This window comes from Ylistrum balloti, unplaced genomic scaffold (assembly GCF_031769215.1).
Source record: "Ylistrum balloti isolate Yb309-2 unplaced genomic scaffold, AGI_CSIRO_Ybal_v1 Utg371816, whole genome shotgun sequence".
Taxonomy (NCBI): Eukaryota; Metazoa; Mollusca; class Bivalvia; order Pectinida; family Pectinidae; genus Ylistrum; species Ylistrum balloti.
The window spans coordinates 537,660-562,560 of record NW_026782903.1 but is presented as its reverse complement, the minus strand read 5'-3'; the positions used below and the strand labels follow the sequence as shown (position 1 = coordinate 562,560).

At 38.1% G+C, this 24,901-nt stretch overlaps 1 protein-coding gene across 3 annotated transcripts in view; it reads left to right on the top strand.

The window, feature by feature from the left end:
• Positions 1-23,169, top strand: part of LOC132563680 (uncharacterized) — a 48,640-nt gene extending 25,471 nt beyond the window's left edge. For 2 of the 3 annotated variants that reach the window (XM_060228426.1, XM_060228427.1), the window contains one exon: positions 16,705-23,169. In XM_060228426.1, the coding sequence (XP_060084409.1) occupies positions 16,705-18,815 (2,111 nt within the window). In that variant the 3' untranslated portion in view covers positions 18,816-23,169. Of the gene's footprint in view, positions 1-7,632; positions 10,121-16,704 lie in introns of those variants that run through there. The other variant, XM_060228425.1, reaches the window with a different exon arrangement.
• The last annotated feature ends 1,732 nt before the right edge of the window (positions 23,170-24,901 follow it).

Genomic DNA, 24,901 nt, shown 5'->3' with positions numbered 1-24,901 from the left:
TACACAAGGGCAGATAACCCACCTCAAAACGGCCATGACTGCATGTTCACGGGGTATGAACTTGTCGAACAAACAAATATGATCCTAATATGCAGTCATTGGTTAAACCATGCACCGTTCAGTCACTTGTGTTAGAGATATTACGTTAATAGACATATTGAAGAAACTCGTTCCCGTTGTTGTTTCGAACCGGGACATTTAAGTGGGATGGGCCTACAATGAAATTCGTCTGTGCTGTATTGGACCTTTAAATGGTGATGAACCATCGATTTGTCTACATACTTGTTTCCCCGTGCACGTGTGCGATGGCGTTCATAAGCAGTAATTGTCATTCGACTTGTAGTGCCATCGTGATATTAGCAAAGGGTCCACACGTGCGAGGTTCTGTCCTGTGCAGGTACAGCCTTGAGCTGGAGTCTGTGTACTATTGTGCACGTCAATCACTTAATTATGTTGGTGTGGTGTCAGAGTGTTCTTGTTAATCACAGTAGAGTGGATGTACTGAGACAATTACTAGTATAATACAATGTTAATACACTATACAGAGGACCCCAAACGGGTGATTCGTTTTCGGCGAAACAATGGGTCGCTCGTGTTATAGATGGGTTTACCTAATAACAGATATGACTTATTTACACGTCAGTTACACGTCAGACACACGTCAGATATGGCATCACCAATATAACATACAAAAACAAGAATTGTATATGAAAATGATAGACAAAGTTCTAAAACTTTTTATCTGAATTCTGTAGATGTAGATGTTTTCAATATCGAGGCAATTTCCTCATTTCACAAACCGTCCATAGCCTTCGTTAATAGATTAACCTTAGTTCACGGTCTGAAGGTTGGCGTTGTTTTCATTCCTTGTGTCGAAATTTACCTTTCATGCAACAGGAAATCACGAGGCGTTTCGTATTATCATTTAATCCGTATCATATACTCAACTGTACACTTAACAAATCATTAAATAAAACGTATTGGCTTTGATACAGTACAGTTATTGATAAAACTATTATCATTTTGTACTTGTCGGGAAAGGATCAAATTTCTTCATTCATCTCCTATGTAGATATAAAATGGTGTGATCTACTGTTGAGTTAACTCCTATGTTGTAGATATAAAATGGTGTGATCTACTGTTGATTTAACTCCTATGTTGTGGATATAAAATGGTGTGATCTACTGTTGAGATCTACTGTTGAGTTAACTCCTATGTTGTAGATATAAAATGGTGTGATCTGCCGTTGATCTAAACTCCTATGTTGTAGATATAAAATGGTGTGATCTACTGTTGAGATCTACTGTTGATCTAACTCCTATGTTGTAGATATAAAATGGTGTGATCTACTGTTGATCTAACTCCTATGTTGTAGATATAAAATGTTGTGATCTACTTTTGAGATCTACTGTTGAGTTAACTCCTATGTTGTAGATATAAAATGGTGTGATCTACTGTTGATCTAACTCCTATGTTGTAGATATAAAATGGTGTGATCTATTGTTGAGATCTACTGTTGAGATCTACTGTTGATCTAACTCCTATGTTGTAGATATAAAATGGTGTGATTTACTGTTGATTTAACTCCTATATTGTAGATATAAAATGGTGTGATCTACTGTTGAGATCTACTGTTGATCTAACTCCTATGTTGTAGATATAAAATGGTGTGATCTACTGCTGATCTAACTCCTATGTTGTAGATATAAAATGGTGTGATTTACTGTTGATTTCACTCCTATGTTGTAGATATCAAATGGTGTGATCTACTGTTGATCTAACTCCTATGTTGTAGATATCAAATGGTGTGATCTACTGTTGATCTAACTCCTATGTTGTAGATATAAAATGGTGTGATCTACTGTTGAGATCTACTGTTGATCTAACTCCTATGTTGTGGATATAAAATGGTGTGATCTACTGTTGATTTCACTCCTATGTTGTAGATATAAAATGGTGTGATCTACTGTTGATCTAACTCCTATGTTGTAGATATAAAATGGTGTGATCTACTGTTGAGATCTACTGTTGCTTTCACTCCTATGTTGTAGATATAAAATGTTGAGATCTACTGTTGATTTAACTCATATGATGTATATATAAAATGGTGTGATCTACTGTTGATTTCACTCCTATGTTGTAGATATAAAATGGTGTGATCTACTGTTGAGTTAACTCCTATGTTGTAGATATAAAATGGTGTGATCTGCTGTTGATCTAACTCCTATGTTGTAGATATAAAATGGTGTGATCTACTGTTGAGATCTACTGTTGCTTTCACTCCTATGTTGTAGATATAAAATGGTGTGATCTACTGTTGATTTCACTCCTATGTTGTAGATATAAAATGGTGTGATCTACTGTTGATTTCACTCCTATGTTGTAGATATAAAATGGTGTGATCTACTGTTGATCTAACTCCTATGTTGTAGATATAAAATGGTGTGATCTACTGTTGATTTCACTCATAGGTTGTAGATATAAAATGGTGTGATCTACTGTTGATTTCACTCCTATGTTGTAGATATAAAATGGTGTGATTTACTGTTGCTTTCACTCCTATGTTGTAGATATAAAATGTTGAGATCTACTGTTGATTTAACTCATATGATGTAGATATAAAATGGTGTGATCTACTGTTGATTTCACTCCTATGTTGTAGATATAAAATGGTGTGATCTACTGTTGATTTAACTCCTATGTTGTGGATATAAAATGGTGTGATCTACTGTTGATTTCACTCATAGGTTGTAGATATAAAATGGTGTGATCTATTTTTGATCTAACTCCTATGTTGTAGATATAAAATGGTGTGATCTACTGTTGAGTTATCTCCTATGTTGTAGATATAAAATGGTGTGATATACTGTTGATCTAACTCCTATGTTGTAGATATAAAATGGTGTGATCTACTGTTGATTTAACTCCTATGTTGTGGATATAAAATGGTGTGATCTGCTGTTGTAAAGATTATCTTTTTTATTGATATGTATGCTGCTTCACTCCGTTCTCTTACTCAATAAATATCGGTCATTGTTTTAGCTGCAATCAGGCTTTGAAACGAGCTGTATTTAGCACCACGTGACCTGGCACGTGTACCGCCACAAAGTGATGCGGGACCTGAACTGAGGTCACGTTTATCACTTCTGTCAAAACCTGGTGGTCCCATTATATCATTTGTTTAATCATCAAAAGATAGGTTACTTCACAAGCTGTAGGTCATTCCTTGTTATATTAAGAAAATCTAGGTCTCTGATGTAGAACCAGGACGAAACAATGACGTCAGTTTTTAATCTTCTTTAGCTATTAGAGATCTATATTGATACATATCATTAATCATCCCTGGACGACATGCATCCATTTCCTATTGTCAATTTCCGGAATTTATCATTCAATCCAGAAATATGGAAATGCTGGTTTAGAGTTGTATGTATACAGTATATGCTTACGTAGGAATGAAGAACATGCTGTGAGTAAGCAGATTACGTCTAAAGTTAACTTCACATTGACACCAGAATATCGTTGTCAGAGACCACAAACTCCTCCATTACATAGGGGTTGGATTTTCCAACTTTTGTATTCCTCACCAGGTAAGATGAAATGTTTGACTTACAGATGACCTAACTAGTGGATTTTCTTTAATGTCTCGTTACTTTCGAAATTGTAAGTTAAAACTTCCTGGTGTTGAATTTCCGTGTCTGTAGAAACAGAGGTAATAAGTTACAAAAACTACGGGTTCTAGAACGGTAGTTTTTGCACTCCTTCACCCCACTCTCATAAACCCGTCTTAATATTCAGTTTTTGTTTACAAATATTTGTATCAAATTACTGAAACATTCTTCTTACACTTTTAATGGGAAGTAACAATAGTTTTTTTGTCACAGGAAATGGGATAATAGCTACATCCTGTACAATTTTAAATCCTCTTTTTTGTGTGCCCGTTAATTTGTTGGTATCACTACTGTAATGCGATGACTACTGCATTCGTTTGTCATGTGATTTTAATGTGATGCGAACGGCTCCTCTGGCGTTGAATACGAACAACGCTTTTAAGTATGGATGGTTTCATTCCAATCTTCTAGTAATTAAACTTCATTTCTCAATCATTATTGTATCATCAATCTCATTATTGAACTTCTCTTGACCTCTGTAAGATAATGCAAATACACGTCCATATCAGACCGAAATCGATTGCCGACAGTAGTGTTTAATGTGTGCTTGTATCCCCATGTCTTTGGTAGTGGAGGGATACGGGAGACCGATGGGAGGGGAGGGGTCACTGACCAATATATCATAATCCTCCATCACATCTATAGCAAACTAAACACACATGATACAAGACGCGAGCCACTACACACACGTTGTAATTTGTGGACGGTTTTCATCAAGTTATGTTTTTGTCTGCTCAAATATCAGCTCATATTCCAGTTAGATTTTACCGATCGTTATTGACTACATGTGAATTATATGCCCTATAAATGACATTCCTTCGATACTACAGATCCTCCATTAAGTGACTTTTGTCTGTTTGGGATTTTTATTTCAGATTTTACAACAGCTGCCAGTGTCCATACAGAGTATAGAAGTAGTTTGTATACTGTAAAAATATATCCTTGGGTCGGAGTTTCATTTAAATGATTTAACACTAGCACGGGATTCTTATTTCCGTGTGTTGTTTTCTGTATCAAATACAACGAATAGCATGTGGCGGGCCTCCCGCATGTTGTCCATTTACGTAGTTACCAACTGCTTAAGAAGGCACTTAATCCGAATAAACAGGCTGTTCACGGCGCGTTAAACCTAGCAACAATCCAACAAAATAAACAAAAAGTTAATTTACACAACAGTTGCCCGATGATATTTTCACCGACTATACACGGAGATGTACATGAATGAAATAAACATGCATTGTGTTCTCGTTCTGTGATGAGCAATAATATCACCACATACTTGGATACAAGTCCATGATATCGCTGATGGATTACACGGGACTTTCAAATATTTTTATACATACACTATCATTGTCCAGTGTCCCTAACGCCAATTTGACCAGCACCAGACCAATAACGTCTTCTAGTTATTGAACTTTAAATATGAAGCCTATTTTCGAACGATGTTGGTTAAAATATAAGTTATTGATTAAAAAAATACAAACAATCAAAGGGAGTGGACAAAAGTTCTGACAACTTCCTAGGCCCTCTCCTGACAGCTTAAGAAAATGACTATAACATGACGTCTAAAAGGTTCTACATATATACAATCTGCTGAATAACATGAGAATGTAAGAAGAGAGAGAAAGAGTGGGGAGGGAGGTAAAAGTATAGGACAGGGAGATGGGTGGGTGGGTGTTCTGTGTGCAGTAGCTGTCTACTAGTTAGTATCAAACCTCGAACTTGATTTTATAAATGACTGTACAGCATGCACTATGTTACTATTTGTTTCAAAAGGAAGACCAACATCTCCCCATATAACAGTATCCAGTTGGGGGACTGTATAGAAACTAATATTTGACAGAGCATCAAACAATCATATTCGAGGATTAGAAAAGTTAGAACAGATGAAAAATAAAGCTACGCATCTTCATTACCACCTCCACACTGACTTTCAGGTGAAACACATATAAACCAGTCTGGTTATTAAATCTTATTTGTGTCAGTGATAGAGACGTTTTATTACTCTTCTGTTCGTGTGGATTAAACACAAATATTGATAATACCAATGTATTCGAAAGAAGTCGTGCGTAGATGGCAATGTGCCTCGCTTAATTTTAGTAGGTCAGCGGAAATGTAAACATGCAGCTTAAACGTATTGTTATACGATTAGGGATTTTTCTTTCTATTATTGAAAATCAAGAAAGCACTGACTTATCATTACCTAGGTATAAATCCATAAATATCGTGACGTAATTCCGTGGGAGATTTTGAGACGTAATTACAAACAAGCGAGCTTCACTGAATTGCTTCGTTTGATAAATATTACGTGGGTTTTAGAATTGACAATATTTTTTATGTCGTGTTTCATTTTAACTGGAGTATCAGGATCCCACGGTGATATAAGGTGGCAACAAAAGTGATCTGTTTGCCTGCAGCTAGTGGATCATTTAACCGCTAGCACTGAATCAACAGCTAAGGAATGTTTGCACTATGCCGTTTTTACATTATCTGCAACAAATTTTAGTGTGACCATGATTGACAAAAACTTGGCAGCAATTCGCGTTATAATGAAATCAGTGTTGCTAGCACGTGCGCCCTGTTGAGTAGAACGCCTGTAATGCGCGTGCAATAGGTTCCCGATCACAGCCCAAGGAACCAGAATGCATATTTCATGAGAGCAATATTGGTGGCCATCTGTCTCCAGCCACAAATTTTAGACACGGCTCTGTACCTCAAAAAAATGTGACGATGCCATTCCATTTGTTACTTGTATTGATATCATTTTGTGTCATAAATTGGACGTCAGAGACCGCTAAACGTCACAACAGTCTTATACCACAAGACTGTGTTCTTTATGATGGCGATTTTTCAGTATTATTGAATCGATCCGAAGGAACCGGAAGTTTGATTCCTCCTCCCATGAGAGTTTTTTTACTGCACACAATCGTATGAAGGTGATCCTATACTTGTGACTCACTCGGCAACTGACCTGAATTAAAACTGGGGCTACTTTCGTTTAACGCCAAACCGGGAAGTCGAGAATCGGGAAAAACGGAACAAAACTTCTACTAATGGACGTGTTGGAGCTGGAGTCTTATCAGCTAATCTACTAGCAAATATGTAAGAGGGTGAATGAGGAGGAAATGTTAATTCTTTAATCATCAAGATATTGCTTGAAATCATTTTTGTGGTGATGTCAAACCATTCTCGCCATTGATGAATACATGTCTAGTTTACAATATACTCCAAACAGCAGAACATACTACGGTCATTACATACCGCGCGCTTCCAAAATAACTCGCACGTGCTGTTTTTATTTATAAACACTTCGGGAGTTAAGCACGCTAAATGTCACCGCACGTGATCCCCTTGAGTCCCGATGGTATGTTAACATGTATAATGAATTACAGTGCCGCCGTCAGATGTTAATGTCCACCATTTCATTGACTTTTCAATTAAAATCGAACCGATAACAAAACATGTACATGCGTGTACCTGATCGTCAAATGGATGAAATGGCAGTTTGTGATGAAAGGGAAAGATTGAAAAAATAAAGCCGCTGGATTTGTTACTGACATAACACTGCACTTTAATTAATGTCGGTCTTTGATTTTCGTTGAGAGCGAAATCATCGTACCACTGATCGAGAAATGATAAAGTTTCGTTTCTCTCTGAAATAAAGCCAGAGAATTGCCCTGATAATCATCGTAATTGGGGAGATTTTAAAATAGTCCCCGCAGTCTCAGTTATTAGAACTTTTACTCGAGTTATGTGTGCAGACAACTGTGTTCGTTGTATCCAGCCGATGTAATCGGTTTAAAAATCACGTGTGTATCTAAAGCACGTGTAATCTGTGGTGTTTCCGACAACGTCTACATGCTGACAACTTCCATTGATAGATATGGTGGGCGAGCTTCCAACACCGGTACAATGATACGATCCTCTTGAGGACGCGAACCATTACCTTGGAGGATTCATTGTCTTACCGACTGGTTGTATCGTTAGCATCAGGTCTTTTTATCATACCTTGCCTTTTTTAATGTTCTGTCTGTATTCTGTTGTGCCAGTCTCTACACAACATAATGATTGTATCGGCCTTTACAGCGAGTTTTACCTGACCTTCACATGACTGTAAAAGGTAGTTTGATTCTCATGACCTTGACACTATATTATGCCTTTCTGTTCGGAAGGCTGAGAACACTGTGACAGTGATGGAGTTATATGTACTCTTTGTAGTGAAATAGCACCTTACGTAATTGGATTTTTTGCCCGTACCACAGATTCCTATCTCGTGGTGGACATCGATTTTCTTTTCATTGGTAATGGAGCCGGTATCCCGTGACCCGTGACACTTGCTGTGTGACATTTCGACGATTCGACGTAGGACTGAGCGCGTGCGACAATTATCTCGGAATGCTAACAACTGTATGAACGGTTCGTTAACACTAGTATAGGTACGTCCATTACATGTAGCCAGCATGCAGATACGCCGGTAAAATGTTTAATATAAACTACTATAAAACACAGGCTGCCAGTCGTGTGATGAGAATACCAAACGTTTCTCCCCTCGGAATGTTTCATTGGAGCTGAGTTCATTAAGAGTTCTCCATTCCACAACAGTTTTATATTAAGTGTCTGTTTAAAACCATGCTCCTGCCTCCTCTTCATCAGCATCTACTGCAGACCTCTCCAAACATTCTCTACTATCACTTATTAGCATAGCTAGATATCTGTGGCTGTCGACTCGTTCCTGACGGGATTCTTTGTGTTTTGATCGTATTTTCTGGTTTGCACTAATCTAGTACTGCGAATAATATTTGTGGAAAAGGATTTAAAATACTCTGCTTTAATACAATTACAGAGCAGATAGCTTTTTCTTTCTGTGGGAGGTTGCTGACGGTGCATGTACCCCTCCATATCCATCAGTTTTCAAACAATATGTTGTCAAGGCGGAATTCCGACGGGAGCATTGGCGACAAGAATTCTGGAGCTCCTTGATTTAACAAAGTTTGAGATTTTAAAGTAAATGTATTGGTAATCAGCGTCTGTTGTATTGATATCTCAGTGTGACGTGACATGAATATATCGCTGGCAGACATCGCGGATACAGTAATTGTATTTTCGGGAATACGCAACACTGTTCGGTCGAAATAAAAGTGGTGCATTTAACCTTCATTGCAGCGTTTTGTATAAAAGCTGGGAATATGGCACGAACAAACGCGTGCTTTTTGATGCGTTAAGATACGATTGTGAACAGTTAACGGTCAGTTAACGTATCATTTCTGTTTTTCATTATAACTGCAAAATAGCAACAAAGTGAGAACCAAGGAGGCAAAGGTTTAACTTCATCTGTGATTATATATATTCTCGTAAATCCAGCTTTCTTACCATAGCAACACTTCTTTTGCTGAGCACGTGAAGCCGTTAGTTTTTATACATGAGAAAAGCTGTGGTATAAACCTTCCCGAGATAAATACATTATAAGACGTTTGTCGGTGAGATACGAGCTCCTCCACTTTGCTGGGATAGGGAGAGGAGATACAGTACCTATACATTTGTACCGGCAGATGTAAACTGATAAGGAGAGATGACATAGGCCTGCTGCCGACAGCCTGGAATGTTTGGTAAAGAGGCTGGGACAACGGTCCATCCGTCCCTAGTTATCCCGTATTGTTCGTCCACATTGCTGTGTAATTCACTGTGGCGTCTGTGACAACCGGATATATAAACACAGAATTTCTATATTGACTTGAAACGTGTTACTGTTTGTTTGGATATATTGATATTAATTTTATTTTTCCGTGCTCAGCTTTGTGTCGTTGGATGTTATAACGAGTGTGTGAAATGGATTTTACGACAATTCAGGAGAAATATAGAGACCCGATTGTCTTATAATTTGACGTTGATGAAATGATTTATCAGTGGCGTAAGGATATTCCCATTGTTAGTCCAGCGTAATACAGTGCGCTATAGACAACGGACAGGCAGTGTACAACCTCGTCCACTTACATCACCAAGATGGAATATCGATGAATAATACACACGGGGCATCTCCTGTATTGGGCAGGCAGGTTGTCTGCATAGGCTTTCTACCCATGTATTAAACTGTTGAGGAATGATTAGCTTTTATCTGCCGACCGGGAATAATAGGCAAATCGGAGCTTTAGTCATCCAGGAGTCATTAGTGATCCACGAATTTCTATAACTGGCCGTTTTACGTAAATGATGGAAACCACAGCATTTATTGAATATTTATTATTCTGAAAATAGTTTCAAAATCATGAGTCACATTTTACAGTGTAATTGTGTAGGAATTAATTGTGACGTCATCATTACTTGAGCAAATATGTGTTCAATCCTAGTAAATGTCAAACGGAGTCTGTTTGGAGGCTCGTCCTACAACTGTCGTCGACACGAGGCCGCCTGGTCAGGCAGCTGGGGGTACGAGGATGGCAGCGACGATGAAGGTGATGTGTCGTATAATGATGTGTCATCTAATGTTGTGGCCTTTGTATATTACATGTTTTTATAATTCTACATTTTATACTTAATTGTTCGGGTTGATTGCTTAGATTTTACGTCAGGATAGACAAGTTTGGCTCGGAAGTCCGAAATAGATACCCATTAATATTACACGTGAATTGGTAATGTACATGATACGGCCATACACTTGAAAGTACTTTATTTCAGCTTGCTAAATGTACTGGTGTACTGCAGTACGACAGATAAATAATAGATCCAGCTTCTGGATCAATAAGTACTCACAACTAGAAAGGACTCGGTCGACGGTGAGCATCGCCAAAATTATGTCATTTTGATTGTACTACTCATGTAGAAAAACATTGATGTATACTGCATTGAGTAGCAAACTCTGTGGCGTGTGCCAAGGGACTACCGATTTGTAGTTCTGCTGAATGAGCATGTAGCTAATGATAAAATGTAGAGATTCTGATAAGAAATGTATTTAACAGCTAGTTAGAGGCATCCAAGGCCGTCAGGCGTATCGGACAGAACGGGTTAAATGTAATCACCAGTTCCCAGTCCTAACACCACGCTCGTTCTGGAATTAATATTAAACTGATATAAAGATGATCTATTAAGATAATATTGTATCTGATAAATGGCGGAATCCACTCCGCCAGATAAAACACAAACATCTGGACCTGCCGGTCCATTTCTCCTATAACTTCGTGATGAGATGTTCTTGACAAACGGCCAGCTAGCACGCAACAGACCAGTCTCTGTCAATCACGTATTCTGGTACAGCTGCTGAGAGTCACCCAACCGTGACAGCCACAGTTACGTTTTACTTATCGGCCGGGAATCTCTCTACGGTAATAACTAAATGAATAGTATTTTCGTGTCGGACAAGTTTGGTTATAAATATGCAAATTGTTTTGTTGTTTAAATGTTTTTATGTAGATTTGCATTACATGTAAATCTAAAACACTCAATGACCTTTCGATGACGTCATCATTGCCGCTCGTATCGACGTCAAGCAGAATTTGTCCTGGGTATTAATATCATTTAGGTTTTACAATCTTTCGTGTCGTGTTGACATCCGGATTGGCGGACGGTGATGGTGTTGTTCTGTAAGCTCAATTCGTTTTCGATGACGTTAGCATTGACGTCATAAAATATTGCAAGAATGCTAGTCGTTCCGTCTTCCGAGTTCAACGTCACACATATCCTGTCTGTATACATCAAGCAGTTCTGTGGATGGCATTGTCGAAAATCAGATTCTGTATGTGCTGTAAGCTTGTTTACTTTATATGACGTCGTTATTCGTGTTGCCATGCAGAGTAAGAGAGCTACAAGTACTGATTAACCTAATTTTTTAAAAAGTATTCAAACGAACCCAAAGGCCGGTTTATCGTGGAACAACGATATCATCTTTTAATGTATTTAACTTAATAGACAAAACTAAAACCACTTCCATGTACACATTTTAATTACGCATTCCGGTTTTTCCCGACACAAACAAAAACAAAAGAATAGAGAGAAAACGCTGTTTCTTTGATTTCTCGAGCAGGAGGGAAGATGGGCGTATCTGTTCTTTCTTTCTCGAATCCATCAAGGGGGGCGTGGTGGGATCGCTTTAATTACCGGATCATAGGCATCGTCGACAGGAATACAAACCTTACAGTTATACATGGTAACATCTAGTGCATAGTGGGAGTGACTGGGTACCGTTAATTAAATCAAACAGAGACACGCTTAAATGTGATTACTTTTACCCTCGAATATCATCACTTATCAACATATACGATGTATGTATATAGTATTGCTATATTTACAAGTTAAATCTACTATCATGGTGACTACGTCATAAAAAGAACACAATTTGGTGTTTACATGAACATTATCCATTGTGAACATTTATGTTCTATGATTGTAATTATATAGCATGCACTTTCATGTACAAGAGTACCAGACACTTCTTAGGGGAAACAGGTACACTTTTACTTCATCTGTTTTGATATCAAGATGAATGAACATGTTCAAAGAAATAGTTCAAATGGCTGTGCTCCGCCAGTTCAACAGTACCTGGTATTGTGTAGTTTATAGAATATTTGAGGAAGGTGAGTGCAGCCTTTCAATATTTCTTTTTTACTCAAAGATCGTTTGAAAGAAAGAACGAAATAGGTGTAAGATACCTCTTGTGAGAGGTTACATGTTGACAGAGGGGTGATCTTAGGGCTCCTTAACCCTCACATCTCTTTAAAATGGCTGGGGGAATAAATAAAACAATGATAGGGTAAGTGGGTATCATAAGATAACAACACATGGACCTAAAGTGACATATCAGTACCTTAGCAGTCCGAGGTAGTACAGTAAACAGTAAGGACACAAGAATATCGCCATCTGAATAAGATCAATTTATCATGGCGGATGTTGTTTATTATATAGGAAAATATGTCTTCGAATGAAAATGTTTTTTAACACAATTTAAATTTGATGAAGAAATCGATAGCTCAGATTTGCGTTTTTGTTCTTACATAAGATATGCTTCAGTCTTCGAAATGGAACTCAAATACACTCGGTACTGGTGCAGTTTACGATGTTTATGGATTAGACATGGTGTAGATATGAACATCTTAAATATGCAAATGAATCGAGCGATCTTAATTGCGCTCTATGGCTGTAGCCGTATACCTATCTGTAGCTTTGAATGTCCATGACCTTATACCTATCTGTAGCTCTGAATTTGTCCTTGGCCTTATACATATCTGTAGCTCTGAATTTGTCCTTGGCCTTATACATATCTGTAGCTTTGAATGTTCATGACCTTATACCTATCTGTAGCTTTGAATGTCCATGACCTTATACATATCTGTAGCTTTGAATGTTCATGACCTTATACCTATCTGTAGCTTTGAATGTCCATGACCTTATACCTAGCTGTAGCTTTGAATGTCCATGGCCTTATACCTATCTGTAGCTTTGAATGTCCATGACCTTATACATATCTGTAGCTTTGAATGTCCATGACCTTATACATATCTGTAGCTTTGAATGTCCATGACCTTATACCTATCTGTAGCTTTGAATGTCCATGACCTTATAACTATCTGTAGCTTTGAATGTCCATGACCTTATACATATCTGTAGCTTTGCTTGTCAATGACCTTTTAACTATCTGTAGCTCTGATTGTCCATGGCCTTACACCCATCTGTAGCTTTAAATGTCCTTGACCTTATACCTATCTGTAGCTTTGAATGTCCATGACCTTATACCTATCTGTAGCTTTGAATGCCCATGACCTTATACCTATCTGTAGCTTTGAATGCCCATGGCCTTATACCTAGCTGTAGCTTTACTTGGCTTTGACCTTGTCCCCATGTGTAGCTTTACATCACTATGACCTTGTCCCCATCTGTAGCTTTACATCACTATGCCTTGTCCCCATCTGTAGCTTTACATCACTATGACCTTGTACCCATTTATAGCTTCACATCACTATGACCTTGTACCTATCTGTAGCTTTACATCACTATGACCTTGTAACCATCTGTAGCTTTACACCAATATAACCTTGTACCCATCTGTAGCTTTACATCAATATGACCTTGTACCCATCTGTAGCTTTACATAAATATAACCTTGTACCCATCTGTAGCTTTACACCAATATAACCTTGTACCCATGTGTAGCTTTACATCACTATGACCTTGTCTCCATCTGTAGCTTTAAATGGCCTGTATCGTCGTATATCGTCCTCAAGAGGAGGGCAGTATCAAGATCAGGACAAGGGTTCGAGTCCTACATTTTAATCCTGTTTCTTAATACAGACTTAGTTATACAGACGTAATAATTCCATTACATGTCTGCATTTTGTTACAAAGTTATCAAATTGATATCATTCTGACCTTGGTTTTGAATAATGTCTGTATTGTATTCCAAACTACAACGAACAATCGTCATGTTAAGCACGTGACCGACATTGACGGTTATAAATAATTTACATGGCACTAACTGTGTTATCATCAAATGCACGTTCATGTTTCTCAGCCAAAACATGCCTCGTATCACATGAAAAGCATGCCTTAAGATGACTTGGCGGACCTAACCAGATTTGTCGGTCAACCATCTGCCTTTGATTTAAATAACACAATTTTGTATGTAAGATCACACAACCTTATGTCATATCTGAATGTATAACATATAAAACGTTTAAAGGGCTGTGTTTATTGTGGGATCCGCTATGATGGTCCTCTGTTTCAAAGCCTAACCAATTTTCAATTATTTCCTCTGTTTTTTGCATAATGTTTTTTCCAATATTACAATATCGATGCATTTGGATTGTAATGATACTGAACACAATGCAGCAAATGCCATATTGTTATACAGCATTGATCCCTAAGAGCACGTGGTATACATTCTATCCCTCCAACACGGGGCAGTAAAGGGCTGATGTTGGGTGCTATATCGCCTGACCAGGACCGATTGCTAATTTGCGTACGGTCGAGTAGAGATGAATAGAGAAGAAAATATAATAATCGATGGGCTAATCATAAAGACAAAACATTGTAATGAACCATTCTCACGTTGTACATAAAAGTACGGCATGAATCACGCATGTCGAACAGGCCGGTATCTTGTTCCGCTGAACATGTATATTAAGATTTTGATTGGCATGCCGTATAAATTTGAATAGGGGCGAAGTGGAGCCTTGCCGTGGGGTCCAACAGCATTGTTGGTGAAGAAGTTTGTAAACACAGCCATTGAAATCGCCTTCAACTGTATCTAACTATTTAGCAACAATGCTTGATTTTCGCGACCATTCCAGTCATACCAGCCGTTATTTTCTGATGGCTAGACTGTGACATCACTAGTACCTTGTTCAGCCTTGTACAGATACTGATAAGCAGGATACGTCTCTGGGTGAATTTACCATATTTATTATTTTATATTCAATATTGTATCAAATCAAGTATTCAGGTATCGTGTTAGTTGGCTCAGTAGCTGGAGGTTCTCAGGGGGTTTATCATCAAACGAAAATTAAGAGCACCTTGCTAGACGATGCCAATCGTTGTCAAAGGGGTACGTACCTAGGATACCATCTAGTATGTATAATGAAACTTGTGTGTTGATTGGCAAATATTTTATTGAACATTTCAGGAGTTGAATGAACCCCAATTATACATGTAGGAACCAGGGAATTTATTAAAATATATAGCTGTGTCTTGAATTTCGTTGTGTTTAGAATATAGAACGAGTGATGGAGACGCGAGGAGAAGCCTACAGCATCAATTTTATTGACAAAATTTTATTGTTAATTGGATCGAAAGACAAGCAAAGCCTATTTATTTTTTTCTGAAAAATCTATTCATGTCCATTGCTTTATCTTGATTTCGTTGACTTTTAACAAAAAGCAAAACACACGGAATGAGTTATACTTAATGAGAAGCCTAGGGCGTGTGCAGGGAAGCTAACTGAAAATTTCTGTTTTATAGATTACGATTTCGATCGGAATTGCGATGCTAACTTATCTAAGTATGTATTTCAATCTGTAAATCTATAGTGTTATGATTGACATCCAGAGATGATAACACTTTCTAATACAGAAGGCGTTCAGATAACAGAGGGGATGGTTTGATGGTACATGGCATTACCACTGATATCGATAACAGTATCTCGAAAACATTTTAAGGTTGTGTAATATCTGTTCCCGGAATATACGGTCTTTTTCTATTAAGGTGTGAGATGTGTTTTATGGATTAAAAGCTAAGTGCAGTACTTAAGAGTTTTAAGGAAGTGACAGATCAAGGGTTATTGGACAACTGAATCTCGCATCTCAGTTTTGTTACAATAGACATACCTATATGTTTACTAGTGTGTGTTTACGTCTTCCGCAAAAAAGTATAAATCAACTACACCCTTCACAACAAACGATATCTTTGTATGGGCGTAACCTTTCATGCGTCCTTTGGGGCACTTAAGTAAGAATTACTCCAGGTGTAATTAGTTCTAGATATCATAGACTGTGTTTCCCTTGAAAAGCTGGACGTAAACCGCAGCCATTTTGTCCCAGGCGAGATTTCTGTATAGATGTGACGACACTGTTAGGTAAAATAGTAGGGCCAGTCCGGGATTTGCACATCGCCTCAGTAGTCTGGTAGGTCTGTTGAATGTTGTACTAGCTACTGTATTTCAGACCTGCCACTAACTGTGTAGACACGCGTTATTTATGAGTTTTACCGGGTGTGCTGTGAACAGTCACAAATACTTTCTGTTTATATGACGTAACATTATACTGGTACCACAATGGTACTCGCGTTTTCATCACTCATCCTGTTTCAAACAAGATTGATGCAATTAAAATACCATGGTGATGGTGGTGTGTGTCTTAATGAAGATGATTAATTATGGCGTCTTTTTGTTTTCTGTTATCGGAAAATATTCCGTTGTGACCTTGCCCCTTCTTCTCTTGTCCATCTTATGACAAAATAATGTATATAGTATGTATTGAGTTTTATGTTTGAAACATTATACGCATCTATCTCCTAGTTTTCAGTTGTTATTATTATATCTTTTTTTCGTTTTCAGATTCCGAAAGTTCAAACTCTCAACCTTGGAAATTTTGGAGGAAGTTTAGTTTACGACGGAAGCGGGACCAGAAATTTGACTGGAGCCAATACGACTCGACAGACGGTCCCACTGGGGAGAATGACAAGTCTTTATTCAGGAGGAGTAATAGTTTGAAACCACCTCCTAAACCTCCTCGACTCTTTATCTTCCGGTCGTCGTCCATCAGCACACCCCGAAACTCTACTGTTGTAGGTGGATCGTCAGACCGGAACTCATACGTCATGTCACAAGCCTATCAAAGCAATCGTGGCAAAGATGGCAACATACCAACTGCGCATGTCGCTCCAGTGAGGAAAGAAAATGGTGTGAGCAGCAATACTGTAGAGAAAAAGAAAATGTCCGAAAATAATAATATTGAAATCAGTAAACCTGTGTTACAGAAAACCACAGTTAGTAAATTAGACTCGGAAATCTCTAGCCTTAACTCCACTTTAACATCCAGTAAAATCAAAATAGTGACACCAGACCTCACCCCTCGCAGAACACTGACACGTAGGAAGAAGTCGACTGGTTCAGTTGAGAATGAGCGACACCGAGTGATTTTACAAAGTGCTTCTGAACTAATATGTCAAAAACTAGACCCTTCAGAATTCCTGGAAGAGCTTCATTCGAGACAGGTGATATCGTCTGTGGACTTGCAAGCGTTCCGCGGACATCCGGACAGACGACTTGTTTGTGAGAGTATGATTCATGTGATGACCGACGGAAAGCCCAAACAGTTTGATTCATTCTGTGACATCCTTCGGGCTAGTGACGCTTATCGTGACATAGCCCTGATTATGGACGCCATGAGTGACGTATACGGTGTCATATCTGACATTCCGTGTCCAATCGTGGAGGACAACAGTACTTCGGTGGAGGAAGAGAAGACAATCAATTTTGATGTTGGATACTACAATTGTGACACGGAGATCATGACGCCGGTCATTCAGCTAGAGAAGGCGAGAGGTGACAGCAAGCGTTTCTCACGGGACTCGGCCTTCTACAAACGCTGTTCGCGGCTATCTTATCACTCAATAACGTCAAATGACGCTCTTAAACTGGATGACGATATGCATATTACAGGAACACTTGTTATAACCGTGTGTATATCTGGATACTCTCTCCATGGTGAGAGGTCAAAACGGCTGTCAGAAATGCTTGGCAAACACCCATGTATACTAGAGCTCCATATTGGTAAAACGCAGCTGTCCGGAAAGGACGTAGGTTTTCTATCGGAACCTTTAAAAACCTCTCCTAATCTATCTGTCTTAGATTTACGACTCAATTCAATCGGTAACGAAGGTGCTAAAATGCTGGCAACCGCCTTACACAAGAACACCAGCATACGACAGCTGAACCTGTCATCGACCGGGGTGGACAGCGAGGGCTGCAAACATCTGGGCGAGGCCCTCAAACACAATCCCGGGGTGACGGACTTGGACATGAGCTTTCTGGATATTGCTGACAGTGGATGTATCAGTCTGGGAAATATGCTCAAACAAAACAGATCATTAAAAAAGTTACGCCTGCGCAGTGCAAACATTTCCTGGATTGGTTGTGGAATATTATTTGAAGGTGTTCAACAAAGCAAGACACTAACGGAATTAGATTTGAGCAGGAACTTCATTGGTGACGACGGCATGGAAATGATGTGCCGTCATCTCAACGACAAGTCCACACTAGTTGACCTCAATTTGGAAAACTGTGGCATCACTTCCGGTGGATGTGCGATGCTTTCAGACGTTATTTTAATGAACAAAACATTACATCACTTGGATCTAAGTGTTAATTTCATTGCTGACGCTGGTGTTTTAAAAATATCAAATGCCTTAGAACGAAATAAATCAATCAAAACTCTCGGTCTAAATATGTGTGGAATTACAAATGACGGATTCTCAAAAATTCTTGATATTTTGGAATGTAATCCGACACTGACCTTGCTGAAGTTGTGTTACAATAGGCTGGGTCGTGAACATACCAACCCTTCTGCGACCTCGGACGATCTACGCTACCGTGTTCGCATTGTGACGTCATCAAATCCTAAACTTAAGCTTTTGCTTTGGGGAAATGCATTCGATGAAGCGTGATGGATATATAACGATTTGGAATGCCTTGGAACATCAGCCGATCGTAACCCATCATAATTTCATTAAGTCTAGTTTACTTGATTGTTTATTTGGTAACTCTATCTCGCTCAAATTATGGGCGTTTTCGAGTTAATGGGGCTTGTAAATATTCAGTGAGAATATTAGCCAGAACAGGGGATCATCCTTAGCAGCTACAGTACAATAATAACCATTCCACACTGTTTCGTTTTGTGTGTGGTTTAAAGGTTATAGAAAAGAATTTCTGGTTTACTGATTTCCTGTTGGAAACAAAACCACGTTGTGTTATGAGGATAGCATCGGGATCTCAGATCTTCAAAGCAAGTTTCGGTATCGTTTATGTGCTATTGAAGAACTGATGAAGTAAAGGGGCTTTTTCTTAATGCTCTGTTACTTAACATGTGTTCTCCCTTTGTAGGCAAAATGAAATAGATCGATCTTGCCAAGTGTATCTGTACTTATCATAATAACTCGGGGCTTCATGTACGTTTTCATTGCCCTGCATAGTAATAAATGAAATCTCTTAAGTCGGGTCAGATTGTAGATGTGTAATGTCTTAATATCACAATGTAATCTTAATACGGAAACAACTTCTTAAACACCCGTTAAAGAACAAATTACAAACTTCCTAAAATTCGTCAATTTCATCCATTTCAATAACACGTGATCTGTAATATTTTTTGTTTGAACTTCTTACTAGAAAAATCTCGTGAAACTGCGGTTATAAAGTCGACAAATTACTGACCTTGAACACTTGATCAATTACAAAATATCCCGAGCATTGACCAATCACTGACGACACATATCATTACTGACTAGCTAGACAACTGTCCAGTAACTTCGACACAATGTTCATCAATCATTGACCATCTAGAACATTGACCGTCTAGAACATTGACCAATACTGTACAGTAAATTACTCAGAATTATATCCAATACATCGATAACTACGAAGGCCGTTGAAACATTGCCTAATATGCAAATCAGGAAATGGACCAATCACTGTTAAGTAACCGGGACAAGGACCAATGACTAATTACCCAGACTACTGACCAATCATTAATCAGAACGGATGTCTATATGGCTAAGGTTCGCTTAATTGTTGTGTTACGTTCAATTAACTGTCAGGGTCATTTAAGAACATGCAATTGGGGGTTTGATTGAAATTTGGGATACCCACAGAAAAAAATAAAGAAAATAAAAAATAAATAAAAAAACACTAACCTGCGGCCCAACGTAGGCCTCGAACCCGCGACCGAGAGGTGTAAGGCTCGTGAATGTTCCCAAATCAATCAATAATCACTTAACAATGATAATAACAAAACAGTATTTGATAAAGGGTGAAATAAATAATTATTTGTTTGAATTGAAATAACCAGACACTGACTGTTGTATATAGGATGGTACATCAAATCGAGATGGAATAAAAAAAACACTTACGATTAAATTCCAGTGCTTGAGGTCGGTACTAAGAGATAGTGTATTCTAAAACTAACACTTATAGGTAATAGAAGTGTATGTACCGCACTGCAGTGTGTCACTCATTACATATTCATCGTGTACTCGCGCAGTCAAAGCGTCTGTTCTCGTATATATAATGTAAGTAAAAATAAAGGAAGAAAAATTATATTGATTTATTTTCGGGTACTTCCTGTCAAACATCTATATTTTAGCTCATTAAATTGTAAACGTGTCAGTGTTTATTACTGTTTTGTAGCCAGGAATCAAATCAGACGGTATATTATCTATAATTTGTATAAACTACATGATGAAGTAATCACTATTATGACGTCATAGATGACATTGGAATATTGGATACTACTGACCCATGCTGGAAGGTGGACATCGTTTAATTTGAAATAAATACCTACAGTAGAACCAAACACATAATTTCAGAAAGACATCCTTTTCTGTGAGATGTACGTAATTTAATGCTTTTTGCCATATTGAACACCAACGGTTTCATATACATGGGCCAGTTGTATAACTTGTGTGCAATTATATATATATTTATCTGAAGGAAAATCTAGCATTTGTATATCTGCTCGTATATTTATTCTATAGAAACTACATATTTATATGTATGTGTTTGATATTTTACACGGAATACTATTACTGCTTGGCTTCTCAATGGTCCTACCTTATTTATTATGAACGTGCATGCACGTGTTTTCGGAAACTATTATTAGTACTGCAGCTATGTATAGTACTACAATGTTCTATGTCGCTAATGCAACAATAATACCAGTGCTGAAGTGTCACTGCATACAGATCGTGTATATGTGTGTTCGTGAATGTTACAGGTATTGTGATTTACTTACACTGGGTTTGTTACTAGCACATGGGCTTGTAAAGAGTTTATGGGGGATAAGGGTTTAGATGGCATACTGTAACTAGTAAAGGGACCAACGAAATAGCAGAGAGAAGTTCACCAGCCTCCGAAAAATCGCTGGTATTCGGTCAAATACTATAGAGATCACTAGTACAAACATACTCATAATTGAGTATTCAACTAGTTATAGTCTACGACACAAACCCCCACCCTCCAGAATCATTATTACATGCCCCTGTGGTTACTAACGTTACTAGTACTATGTAGGTAACCGACAATACGTTATATCTAACAACGTGATCGCTGTCTCTGTTATTTAGTGTTAAATTACGTATAAATACACATGGCAGCTTTATACGGTATGAGACACAAAGCTCAGAACCATGTGGGAAACAGTAACCTCCCCTAGCTGTTATAACATTGTAATCAGTAATTAGCTATGAATATCATATTCAATATTAAAATATTGTCACAAACATCAGAGCACGTCCGAAATATCTTGCAACATATTCAGGCAGGAGACGTGAGGCTATTTTCAAAATCCAAGGGTTTCACTTTTAAATCATACCCATCTTTCTTGTACCCATAGAATTACGTTGTAGATAATACAAGTCATCTACACTGGCAAATGTTAGGAATCTCGCTCACTAAGGGTATTTTGACAAATAAAAATGATTTGGTTGCAGAATAAATCCAGAATTTACTGGCTTTGATTAGGGTTAGTCTCCGTGGTATTGTTGATTAGGGTTAGTCTCATTGGTATTGTTGATTAGGGTTAGTCTCCTTGGTATTGTTGATTAGGGTAAGTCTCCCTGGTATTGTTGATTAGGGTAAGTCTCCGTGGTATTGTTGATTAGGGTTAGTCTCATTGGTATTGTTGATTAGGGTTAGTCTCCTTGGTATTGTTGATTAGGGTAAGTCTCCCTGGTATTGTTGATTAGGGTTAGTCTCCTTGGTATTGTTGATTAGGGTTAGTCTCATTGGTATTGATGATTAGGGTTAGTCTCCTTGGTATTGTCGATTAGGGTTAGTCTCCTTGGTATTGTCGATTAGGGTTAGTCTCCTTGGTACTGTCGATTAGGGTTAGTCTCCTTGGTACTGTCGATTAGGGTTAGTCTCCTTGGTATTGTTGATTAGGGTAAGTCTCCCTGGTATTGTTGATTAGGGTTAGTCTCCTTGGTATTGTTGATTAGGGTTAGTCTCCTTGGTATTGTCAAAGAAAGCATTGACCATCGGGATTCATGTGGTTACTATATCAATGAACGATAAAATATTCAACAGTACGATTGGAATCAATGAAATGACTAGCCACGAGCGTTCGATATTTTTGGGACATGTTTCAATAGTGAAGCTAAAATCAAGGTATCGATAACGAAACCCTTGGATTTTAAAAATCGTATGATATCTACCCAAGTTATTGCTCTGGAAGTAATATGAGAATAGACCTGCTAAAACCTGTATCTGTTTCTCATAATAAAATAAGTTTAAATCAATCCATCAGACCTGCCGTCCTTGAAATGGCCTGAAAACAAATGAAAGCAAAAATGCACATGCGTTTCACGCGCGCACAATTTTTACGACATATACTCCTGTCGGGTTTGCCTTGTTGATTATGAATCACTCGGAATGCTCCGCATCTGTAAATTATGTTTTTGTACGTCCCGTCTTGTCTACAACACTGCTGATTATCCAGGCCCGTCAAACTTCTAGACATGTACAATAAATGTTGGACAGGTTAGACAAAATAATACTTAAAATATAGGAAGGGAGTATAAACTCAAATCAGGATTAATATGAGATATTTATGATCAATTAATGTAAACGTAATGACAATTGGTAAATACTCTGTTATATTTATTGTGAGATTATTTAACCTTTGACCTTTCTGTAGTGATTTGACCAGTAAGGTCTGTCCGATAATTATCATATAACTCTCATTGAGACAACGTTTCATCTATAACCAGACTCATTTTCATTTGTAAATTAATAAACAGTTCAAACATCTCTCTGTTTTTTGTTTTTTATGAATATTTACCGGAAATGTCTGGACTTGCTCCGTAGGAGAATGTTCTGAATTCCTTACTGGTGGAAAGGGGAGCTAAACAAGAAGCCAAACCAAGGTTACCGCCTTCAGTTTCAGCAACAGAAGTATTATTTGAATTGGTATTTTTCGCCGTACATGAATCCTTTACGTCAATTCTGTCCCAAAATTAATCAAACTTTCTACTAACCCACTCTTAGTGTGGAGGACTTTGCAGATGACCATCTGTTTAAAACAACAAAGAAAACAGAATCATAATCTAAACAAATGAAGAAAAGAAAAAAGGCAAAATATAGACAATAACATACTGGGAGAGTAAGATCAGGTGTTCCTTAAGAGTAACCGTCTACTACTTCATCTTCCACGAAAATCTCGGTCAGTACGGGTAAGTATTGTCACGTTACGAAATAAGAACGACAGAACCAACCGCTAAAAAATTCCAGAATTTTCCCATCTGTATAGATTTTTCCTGGTAGATTTAAAGATATTCAAATGGCGTAAACATCTATCCACAGAACAAACTTGATTTTATATCAGATGAAATCACAGCAAAATTAGCGGTATCGCGACAGATTTCCTGGCCATTACGCCTCGTCTTCTTGGAGAAAACTTAGTAACTGAAGCGTTATAGGAGTCGACATTTCTTTATCTGAAATCAATCTGAATGTTCCATCACATTATGAAACATCCACGGATGCCAAATTGAATTGTTGTAAGAACGAGAACAAATGTCTTCATACGTCATAATACTAATAAATATCTGTTGGTTTGGCTTCGTTTCTACCGTGATAAGATGTAGATAAGATTACGTCATCCTACCGGTGGAGCCAGACGTTAATGTCCGATACTGCTTTTTGAGGAGACGAATCAATTTTCTCATGGATATTGGTAACCGTTACTGTTGCAAACACGTGCACCAGTTAATGACGTCCTTGAGTGGTCACGCGATGCTCTCTGAGGCCCTTCCTACCTGGTGTCTGACAGTGACGTAATTCGCCATGCTGGGGGTACCACATGTCTATCACGTGGAATCCGCAGGTTCTTAGTTTTCTACAAACTGTCTACATCACTCTTTCAAAATCAGAGCAGATAACTTGAACACAAATACATCATAAATGCTTATACTATACATGGCATTGCCGTAGGATTGGGATTTTTTGTTGAAATAAAAACAAGTTTTTTCCATAATTTACAGATCTCACGACAGACAGAAATACCAACATATGCGAACCGATTTAAAAACTCAAGCGCAAGACAGGCGTCTGACACACAAACAGGTGTTCAGCATTGAACCAAGCACAAGACAGATCTCAGACACACAAACAGGTGCTCAGCATTGTACCAAGCCCAAGACAGATCTCAGACATACAAATAGATGTTCAGCATTGTACCAAGTCCAAGACAGATCTCAGACACACAAACAGGTGTTCAGCATTGTACCAAGCCCAAGACAGATCTCAGACACACAAACAGGTGTTTAGCATTGTACCAAGCCCAAGACAGATCTCGGTAACACAAACAGGCGTTCAGCATTGTACTAAGCTTAAGACAGATCTCAGACACACAATCAGGTGTTCAGTATTGTACAATACGCAAGACAGATCTCGGACACACAAACAGGCGTTTAGCGTCGGATTGTATTCAAAGATGTACAGATGTCAGAAACGTTTATCATTGTACCTAACGCAAGACAAT